The sequence below is a fragment of the Trichomycterus rosablanca genome, chromosome 1, assembly GCF_030014385.1.
Source record: "Trichomycterus rosablanca isolate fTriRos1 chromosome 1, fTriRos1.hap1, whole genome shotgun sequence".
Lineage (NCBI taxonomy): Eukaryota > Metazoa > Chordata > Actinopteri > Siluriformes > Trichomycteridae > Trichomycterus > Trichomycterus rosablanca.
In genome coordinates, this window is record NC_085988.1 from 44,732,684 (window position 1) to 44,743,436 (window position 10,753).

The following is a 10,753-nucleotide window of genomic DNA, read 5'->3' on the forward strand; positions in this document are numbered from 1 at the left end:
TTTTGAACTTCTCATTTTGTCATGTTTTCTTTCCTGCTCTTGACTTTCTTTTCTCTTTTTACAGCCATGGTCAGTTTATCCTAAATTATATATAAAAAAAACCCACCAAGTTGTTATTTGTGAGGAAAGCTTTAATTTTAGCAGTATTTTCTCCCATAAAAGTCTTTACTACAAGCCATATGTAAATTAATATTAAAGCAAGCCTTAAATAAGTATGTTAACGAATACAGCAGACTTTTACACTGAAACAAAAAGGAGAAAATAGAGGCTATTCATTTTTCAGAACTCTAATTTCTCTGTTGATATGTTAGATGATGATAATTCATTCATTCAGTTTACATTTCTAACAAAACAACCTTTGTTGAATTGAGCTGTTGAATCGTATTAGTTCTAGACCTACATTAATGAGCCAAAACATTAGAATCACTCTTTAGAAATATGCATGGCAATGCTTGTTTCATTACAAATGTGCATGTGATGGTCATGGAGATATAAAAGTTTGGGCTAATTAAAGTTTCTCGTAGTACACATGTTGAATGCAGAAGAAATAATCAGCATAAAGAACTGACTGACTTTTATTATGGCCAGACGACTAATTTGAAGTGTCTCTAAAAATGTATTTAATGTCACAGGCAGCTGTGGTGGGTACCCACCAATAGTGGTCCAAGGAGAGACAATCCACAGACTTGCAGACAGGTTGTTGACTGGCCAACACTCATTGTCACCAGAAAACATAAAGAGTCTAGTATGGACTCACAGGATGGCTACTGTGGCTCAATTGCAGATACTGTATATTTAATACTGGTGATGAGGTAAATATCACAACACACAGTGCATCAAACACATCTGTGTATGGGGCTGTGTAGTTGCAGGCCAATCAGAGTGCCCATGTTTACTTCTGTCCACTGTCAAACGCACCAATAATAGGCACTTGAGCAATGATTGACTGGTCTGATGAATCCTCTTTAGTTGAAACACTTATATCCTGGTACTGAATACCACAGAACTTGTTTGAATGTCTTGTGGAGTCCATGTTTTGGTTGACCAGAGCTGTTTTGACAGCATATTAGGCAGGTAGTCCTAATGTTTTGGTTCACTGAGGAATGTTAACCTCTGTTCTATTTAACCTTTGTTTTAAAAGTCAGATTCTGTGTCAAACAGCATCTGGATGCTGGTTCAGATTTAGCTGAGATTACGTGGTATAAATTTCATGGCCAGGTTCTTTGTGTCCTCTTCCACAGGCTGCTGGGAGAGATTGTTGGTTTGTTTGATGTTGTTGATGGTACATCCGGGCAGTGGGCACACTGTGTACCTAGACAGCAGTGTCAACAATATGGCCTTCATCATCACCATGGCGATGTGCTTCCCTACGCACGCACGTGGTCCACAACCAAATGGTTGGAAGAAACGACTTGGCACCTGTGGTTAAAAAAATATGGTTTTGTTAGTCTTAATACTGGTGAAACAAACCTAAGGTAGTAAAAAGTGTAATTACATTCTTAGTCAAATAAATATAAAATAAGTTTGTTCTATAAAATGTAGCTTTTACACTAATGGTATGAAAAAGTACATGCCATGTTTCTGATTCCATTTGTTCCTTCATATTTGTTCCATGATTTTAGGTAATTAAACAAAGCATTTTTATTAAAAAAAGAATGTGTGAAACCCATCACATAAAAATAAGATTTTATTTATTTAAGGAACAGCATTTAAAACCAATATAATTTTGTAATAAATAAATAATTGCCCCTAATAGTTATTCATTGGTTATTATAATTAAGTAGTTCACAAAAAACACCTACACAAACAACCATTTGTACAGTTAACATTGCAAATCATTTTCCCAAAAGTAATATGGTTGTTGAATAACTTTTCTTTTTTAAAATTTTTTCCCAATTTTCATCCAATTTAGTCATAACCAATTACCCGATTGCATTACGCTTGCTCTCTACTGATGCTGATCTCCACTCCTGATTGAAAAGAACGAGACTGACACACGCCCCCTCTGACACGTGTGCAGTAGCCGACTGCATCTTTTCACCTGCACAAGGCGAGTTCATATGCGGATCAGCTTTGTGTACGGAGAGCAGAGGTCGTAACTGCATCAGTTATGAGGTCCCGGCTCCGGTTCCCACCCTGTATGAACATCAAGCGAATCTTTGTTCATGTAGCTGCCCAGCCTGCCGGATAGCAGAGCTGAGTTTCGAACCGTTTTATTTAATGAACTGAAATTGTTTTGTATAAAAAAATTTGGTTATCAGAAAGGGGTAATTACTTTTAGTTGTTATTGACCCCTACACAAATGTACATCCCCGAATCAGAAAGTGTTTCTTACATGGACTTTTATTTCATTGAAGACAGATGTTTTGTCTGGTCAACCCTTTTTTTTTTTTTTGTTAATATACATTAATTTCATGTTTAGGTTAGGACAAAAAATTGAGATGGAGGCCAATAAAATTAAGTTGAGCAGACAAAACATGAAATAACTTGGGTGTTATACTGTCTGCAATGGAAAAAAAAGTCAAAGGAATTGTAAGAACCACTGTATTGTTTGTATTTGTTGATATTTTACTGCTACAATTCACTGAAGTGATGTAAACATATGTAAATAACTACTTACGTTATTATTAAAGTTCTCCAGACTAAATTCAGTGGGTTTGGAAAAGAACTGTGGGCTTTTATGCATCCGGCCAATGTTCAGGATAATGTTTGTTCCTTTGGGCACCCGGTATCCATCAATAAAATCATCTTCCAGAGATCTTCTCATGATAAAATCCACCACTGGGTGAAAGCGCAAAGACTCTTTTATAAAACTTTCCATCACTTGTAAACTCTGCATGTCAGCCCTCTCCAGTTCCTGTTCACCTAAAAATAGGCATGACATTTTTCATTCAGGTTTTACCTTATTGCAGGTTTTACTCTTAATTTTTTTAGACAAAGCACAATTTATCATCCTATAATTCTCAAGAATGACTGACTAGGTAGTGACATTTTTCCTTTTTTGAGATGAGAGTTACCGAGGACAGACTGCATCTCCTGTACTATATGCTGCTCAACTACTGGGTTCTGCTTCAGCAACACCAGCATGAAGAACAAACTGACGGACAGAGTGTCTGGCGCTGCAATCACCATCTCCAACACACACTGCCTCACATCATGTGCTGACAGCTCTCCATGATTCTGACAGAGAAATAAAAGTACACCCATACAACATAAGTACATGTAATGTTCTAGGGTTGATTTTTAAATTGTGGTGCACAATTGGTATAAAACCTGAGCAAATATCAACTCTGTTGCAAAGTCATTCTCATCCAGTTTTTCCATGGCATTAATGACTTCACGCTTTTGCTCCACGAGTTTTGCCATTTCCTCTTGTAGCTCATTTCTGCAACAGAGCAGATTTGGTTAGAAAATGCTGTAAAGATACACAGTCTGAAATTATAATAAAAGATGTGGTAAACCAACGCTGCATGTTGATGTTTTTTATAAATCCAGTCTAGCTTGAAGAAAATGTCTGGTTGGATGAGGACTGTTTGCCAGGTTTCAAAGTATTTGTGGATCTTTATTAACATTTCTTTTTCTGCCAAAAAAAACAAAAAACAAATAAAGGTTGACATTAGTTTCATATGACATTAGTTTCATATGTGTGTTCGGTCCTGTTGTACCAAGAATCTTTATTTTTCTCTCTCTCTATTTTATTTATGCATTTTTCCCCATTTTCTCCCAATTTTAGCATAGTCAATTTGTCTTCCGCTGCTTTACCCATGCACAAATAGGGTCCTTACATAGCGTTTAAAGACCTCACCCACACAGTCCGGTTATCCCGCCATAGCAGAAACAGTAGCCAATCTTCTGCAGGCACTGCCAATTATGCCCGATAGATGGCGCCCAGCCGACCGGTGGCAACGCCAAGTTTCAAAACAAGGAGGTTAGAATCTCGGTGCTGGTGTGATAGAGGAATATCCCGCTGTGCCACATGGGCGCCAAGAATCTAAACTCATATACCTACATTGTGTTTAAAAAAGCATTTTACCACTAAACTGTTGATACATACACTGAGCATTGTGTTTAATCAATAATAATGGTTATTTTTATAAGGTCTGTCAGTATGGTAAAAACTGTCCACAAAACTAATCAAATTTTACTGAAAGGCCACAAGTCAGGGATTTATTCAGAAGAAGAACAAATTTGCAGGATACAAGATCTTAAGGCACCATATACTTACTTTGAATTTCATTTTGGTTTATCGTTAAGAAGTAGAGAAAATATGTAAGTACAACCACACTGCCTAGGTCAGGCCACTTGTTTAAACTAAAAGAACATTAAATATAATGACTACTGTGTTACCAACTGTCAGAAGTCAATAACTGTAACTAAATAAATGTTCAAGCCCAACAATATCTTTGTAAACAAAAAATGCAAAAAAGACTAAAGTGGAACTTTGTATTGTTAAAAAGCTGTACATATGGTATGAACTGTCTTAAGACCTAGAATAGTACACCACCACTCACCTAACCTGATAGAACTGAAAGTGACCAAACCAGGAATAACTACAAGGAATGGGAAGTTAACTGAATGCATGTCTGATTTACAATAATACAAATCCCAGACTATAACTGTTATTTATGTAAAATATTTAGAGAAAAATGCACTTTTCTTAGGTTTGTAACATACTGTCATTTAAATATTTAGGTGTTAATATGGTAATACCGGTCTTGTTTTGTTCTTTATTTCCATAGAAAATTTACCAAGTATTATACATGTTTAGTAAGAATGTTTGTTTTACAGTTGAAAGTATCTGCTGACTGACCGTTGAGAGGAATTCGGAGGAAGAGTCTGTTGGAGACATCTATCACAATACAGCGCAGCAAGTTCAGAACATCCACATGTCCTGAAGAGTCAGTAAAATCATCCAGGGCATCCAGGTGCTTATTTGTGCTACTGACACATACACCCACTGTCCTCTGGAGCCCAGGGCCAGTAAGAGCTATACAACACATAATTACACGTACACACAAATATAGGACTGGTTTATAGGAATATAGGAAGGTTTGTTGCCACACAAATATGAATTTGGACCACACAAAGTACACCATTTTGAAGACCTTAAAAATTATGTCTGATAACTTGTTTTTATGATTATTTTATTTTTAATAGGCAAGAAATACAACAAATGCCTTTTACTTTTACCTATAGCTACTATGAAACCACATTAGGTTACATTACCAGTGTTAAACACAAGTTTAATTTGAGTATCTGGCTCTTGCTTTGTATTGTGATGTTCAAATAATCTGTTATCCAGTGCTTTCATTTTTGCTGTGTTACAAACTGCATATTATATGTTATGTCAAATTTTACACTAGCAAATATTAATACACATCATTTGTTTACATTAGTCAAGTTATCAGGCCTCCTACCTGCTACTACGCTAGCTGGCATTTGTCACCAACTGAAACAAGACTTCATAAACAAGTCTTGATGAATGTATTTTCTGTAATATCTTTAAGTTTGCTAAGCATGTTTGTAATTTTTTGTAAATAACATTTGCATATAGCTATACAGCCAGATAAATGAATGTGCGATCGGCATGAAGCCATGGAACCTCAACAAAAACACTTACGTTTTAAGGCCATTGTGATTTAAAGCTTAAATGTGAACAGTGTCGCCCATGTTTAGCATTTACATTTACAATTCCAGCATTTGGCAGACGCTTTTATCCAATATAGCCAAACAACGCAAGCTTTTGAGGGTCTTGCTCAAGGGCCTAACCAATCTTCCAGATACTAGTCTAGTATTTTAACCTTGGCAACAGAACAGTGTTTTATGTACAGTATATTGTTATTGGTGCAGTCAAACTAGCCCTATTTATATGGGCACAGAAAAATAATCGATCTCAGCTGTAGTCATTCATAATCATTAGGAGGAATTAGGATGCCTTGCCACACAGTTACATTTATATTCTGGGTTGCTGTATGTAAGACTGCTGTATGTAAGACATACTGTATTTCTAGACCGTTGTAGAAATCACTAGAATCCCTGGTCTAATACATGTATTAAATTAATAGAAAATGTAAAGCAAACAATTTGACCCAAGTACCTTGCTACGTATCATTCATCACAATCATCCATCCATCATCTATCCAACAGAAGTAAAACATGTAAACAAATCTGTTTTTAAGTTCAGGGTACTCATCTCATAGGTTAACCTATGGTAAATTTTAATTTAATGTAATCAAATTAGAAAAAAATATTCACCTTTTGCAAAATATGTGCGCATTTTCTTCCAAAGCATAACATTGCTATTGAAGATAACACCTTGTTCTTTCATTCCAATACACTGAAGTCCCCTCTTACTAGCAAATCTGGCAATGTAGTTACTGCTCTTCAAAACATGGTACACTGCAGAAGCTCTGGAAAAACCAAGTTTAAATGTTCTGTGGTAAATAATCAAGCTTTGGGGAAAGCTGTTTATATTTATGAATAAATTTGAATAAATTCAATGGAAACATGTATCACAATAAATACTTATCAACAGTTTTAGACTACTCACTTGCTTAAAATGAGTGTCTCCTCTCCCTGGATCCAAACTCGAGCCATGCAGCCATATTTGTTGTTGTAGTAATTGCAGGCTGTGCCAATTCCAGTCCACAAAAACCTAGAATAGGTTAGAATAGGGCCAAGTCCAAACAACCAGTAGGGACCTGGAAAAACAGTAAAGCTAGTTAGTTTTACTTTGTTAGTTGTATTACAAACCTCCTTGACTTAACATATTTTTGAAGTTATGACCAGAGAACATCTTACTAAAGCATGACTAAATAAAGGGGAATAATGCAAATCAGCAAGCATTTAATGCCTACAAGTATGTAGATACCCTTTCTGGTTACTGTGTTCTGATACTCTCAGCTGAGGCTCCATGAATGCCTTTTATGATTAGATGTTCACCCACATAAGCAGCTTTTAGATAAATCTTATAACATTTTAGAATTATCTGGCTTAAAGTTGAGATTATGACGATAAGTAGCTTTAATCAGCCTTTCACTGCATATATTTGATTTTTTCTGTTTTGATTAGTATACTCCTTCTGGTTGTTTTGTTCCTATGATGAGGTTTGCATATTATTCTTATTATTTGTGGCTTCTTCCAGGTACTCCAGTTTTCTTCCAACTCCCAAAAACATAGACGGTGAATTGGCTTCTCTAAACTGCCTCTAGGTGTAAACGAGTGCATATCTGTGTGAAAACAGTAGCTGGCAGTAGTAGCTCAAGGTACAGGGTTATTGATCAGAAGACTGCTGGTTCAGACCCCACCAACACCAATTATCTGTTAGGCCTCTAAGCAAGGTCCTAAACCCTCAATTGCTTGCTTTGTATTCTGTCACAGTTGTTAGGTTATTGGATAAAGGCATCTGCTAATTGCCCTAAATGAAAAAAAAAATTCATTATTTATTTCCATGTGACCAAAGAGTCACTGTGACCCTGACTTGGATTATGCAGTTATTAAAATAAATGAATGAATCTAAACCTAAACTTAATTCTGCAGTACTTCAAACAACAGTGTTGTGTAACTTGCCTGGAACAGTAGATCTGTCTTTACTCTTGTAGATCAGAAGTAATAGAAGCAGTAGAAACAGCAGTAATGTTGCTATGACTCTTGATCCAGTCCACTCCACTGCTAATCCATCTAGTACATTCTGTAGCTTCATCCTGATAATGTCCACATACACACCTAACTTTTTAATGCTTCACTGTAAACAAACAAGCAAAAAAATAAGGCATTAGACAAAAACTAGACTAAACTAAACTAAAAAAATTCTAGATTTCTCTTCCATTATCATCCTTGAGGCTTAAATAAACATGTTATACCTTGGCAGTAGATATGGTGGTCCTCTTAAAATAAGTGGAATTAAAGGGACTTGGCGGTCTGCCTTCCCGTTTACAAAGTCCTTCAAATCAAAGGCTTCTTTGTTGAGCCGTCAAAACAAACCAGAAAATCTGCCAAAAATTTAATATCAACCTCCTTATGTCCTTGGGTGTCTTGTTTGAAGGTTTGATGTAAAGCATTTAATAAACTAACAGATGTTTTTCAAAAGATAAAGCTTTAACCCTTTGATGCACAACCTGGGTCAAAAGTGACCCAACTGAGTTTTTATTTTCTATATCTTTGCAATAAATTAATTTTGTCATTCAAGCTTCCATGAATTCCTCAATCAACTTGTTTTTGATCATCACAAATCCTTATTTCAGTTTTATATTTTTTACTTTTTTAATAAAAATCATTTTTGTATCACTACCCTTCTAATGCACAACATGGGTCAAAAATGACCCGTATGTATTTACTATGGAATTTGACAGAAACTACTGACATTTGTAAGTGTTTGTAGTCAAAAAGATATTTACTGATCTTTTGAAAGACAACCAAAGATTAGGCTCTTGAATCTTGAATATGTCCAATACTATTTGCTTGCTAGCTGTTTACATATTCTAGTATAGATAGCTTTTAAGACAGTAAATACATGAATAACTGACAAATGTGCATATGAAAATATTCTTGAATGGATGAATATGGGTCATTTTCCACCCATGTTGTGCATTAGAAGGGGTTTGCTTAGCTTGTGCATCAAAGGGTTTCACTTGTGCTAGGGCTGGATGTAAAAGGGCTCAAGCAGATGTAGCTGTAGTATGTAACTTTTGGAAGATGGAAGAGATTTAAAGATATGTCCAAAACTGTTCTTCACTTTCTCAACCCCTTGTGGATTAACACCATGGTGCACCAAACTAAATCTTACAGTCAGTACATTTTTAGGAATAATACAAATTATTTGCAGAAAGCATGGGTTTTTTTCCCCTCATTTTTTAAGAAGGGCTCTTGACGAAATGTTAGGTTTTATTTTATAGAGGTGGATTTGCTGCTGCATCATCAGTTTGGAACTTCTGTACAGTACTCCCAGTGGTGTCTCTAGAAATGTTTAAGGTCTTGGAAATCTTCCTATATCTATTGCTTTTTTACTGCAATGCAATGACCTTCTCTCTCAGCTTTTGTGACAGCTCTTTAGTTTTCAACATGGTTTCAACACTTGGATGTTTGGGTGGTGTCGATATAACACATCACAGCTAATACAATGCAAGCAAATGAAGGATTATTGAGCTCCCAGTGGTTTCGTCATGTTGTAACCCAACTTCAGGTCATATAGACTTTGTGGTTATCATTTATTATATATTTTTAATTTTTTTTAAGGTATTAATAATATGAATAGTAACCAAACAATTAAGGATATATTGCCTTGTATGCACAAAAGGAAAAGAAAGCCATTTATTTTCATTTAATGATTTGTACTAAATACAGTGAGGGTTTAAATGTTTATTTGAGCTGTCACTAAATCATATTTTGGTAAAATGAATATTTTCTTTGTATAAAGAAAAAAAAAATTCCTGTAATTAAAAAAAATGCCAACATCAATACATTTAGAGGGAGTATACATCCAATTGTTTGGAGTGGAAAGTAAAAAGCAACTGCAGCTTTAACATTAAATAACAGCTTTACTATCTTAAATGTTTGTGGTAGTGCATGGGGTTAGGTCCTGTCTGTGTGGAGTTTGTATGTTCTTCCACTGTCTGTGTACCTGGGTTTTTTGCCAGGTGCTTCGTTTTCCTCCCACAAGTCCAAAGACATGCAGTCAGGTCAAATGAAACTACCAAAATTGTAAGTGTGTGTATGAATGAGTGTGTTTGCCCTGTGATGGACTAGTGACCTGCCTAGGTTATTTCCTGCTTTTCACCAAAAAAATCAGACCCACCATGATCCTGAACAGGATAAAGTGGTTGTAAAACAGAAATTGAATGAATGAATAATGCTTTGACAAGCAAAAAGTTATGTAATACAGCTTTAAAAAATGATGAAAAGAGATACAATATGCTGTTCTTAAAAGGATCCTAATGTGGTTGTCTGAAATATCACACTATTGTACAAAGGTAATTTTAATAAATCAGTACTCCTTCTATAAACTGCATACATGAAATCACAATACACAACTTTATAATAACTTTTAGATCATAAAATATACTCATTAATGTTTTACCTGCAAACAGAAATCTGCAGATTCTTGTATTCTTTTTTAAGTTCTTCTTCTAAAGCAGACTGCAAGAGACTGGCTAAAATTTGCAACGTCTTCTCAGTTTAAAGCTGATCAGTTGTTAGATCACCCCTCTTCAGGTTAAAAAAAAAGTCGTGTACGCCCTTTAAATCTACTGTTGCCTAGTTACAGGCCTTTGCTGTGAAAGGTTTTGCCTGTTTGCTGTATTAAAGATGGCATGAAATAGGTAGCATAAATATAAAGTAAAATGGAAAAACATTATTAGTGGACATTTTCCCCTTTTGTTGCGGCTTTTTTCTTGTTACTTTTTTGGAAGGTATTTGTCCCTTTTGCTGTCTAATCCATCATCTGAAAAGCCTGTTGAGGAGGCAGGTCAGACTGACCCAGTACCACATCAATGAATGAAACTTTTATCCCTAAAAGAACAAGAGGGAGAAAACCAATTACTGAATGATCTTTGTAGGACATGAAAGTCTGTTACTTTCATTACACTTTCTTTTAGAACATTACAATTGCAGTGTGAAATAATTCATTGTAAAAGTACCATTCACCCAGCTAATTACGAGGAGTGTCTTTCCTTCGTGGGAAAATCTTTTGATTAAATAAATCTTTTACTTACTTACACATTCTCTTTATTTTGTTTTTAATTAGCTTCTAATTATG

At 35.4% G+C, this 10,753-nt stretch overlaps 1 protein-coding gene across 1 annotated transcript; it reads right to left on the reverse strand.

Moving 5' to 3' along the window:
- Positions 1 to 630: 630 nt before the first annotated feature.
- Positions 631 to 7,730, reverse strand: LOC134311698 (brain aromatase). Its single transcript, XM_062993351.1, has 9 exons — positions 7,570 to 7,730; positions 6,551 to 6,701; positions 6,256 to 6,410; positions 4,811 to 4,987; positions 3,466 to 3,580; positions 3,274 to 3,385; positions 3,018 to 3,180; positions 2,621 to 2,865; positions 631 to 1,419 (listed from the first exon to the last, which is right to left on the reverse strand). The coding sequence occupies exons 1-9, from the start codon at positions 7,700 to 7,702 to the stop codon at positions 1,183 to 1,185; spliced, it is 1,488 nt and encodes a 495-aa protein (XP_062849421.1). The 5' UTR covers positions 7,703 to 7,730; the 3' UTR covers positions 631 to 1,182.
- Positions 7,731 to 10,753: the final 3,023 nt, after the last annotated feature.

What these genes read in the sequence shown, in the direction of transcription:
- LOC134311698 (XM_062993351.1), bottom strand. Translation starts at nt 7,702, where the DNA reads ATGAAGCTACAGAATGTACTAGATGGATTAGCAGTGGAGTGGACTGGA. An exon ending in GAGACACTCATTTTAAGCAA is followed by an intron (nt 6,411 to 6,550) that starts GTGAGTAGTCTA and finishes TGGTTTTTCCAG; the next exon opens with AGCTTCTGCAGTGTACCATG. An exon ending in TGGAGAACTTTAATAATAAC is followed by an intron (nt 1,420 to 2,620) that starts GTAAGTAGTTAT and finishes TTTTAACCACAG; the next exon opens with GTGCCAAGTCGTTTCTTCCA.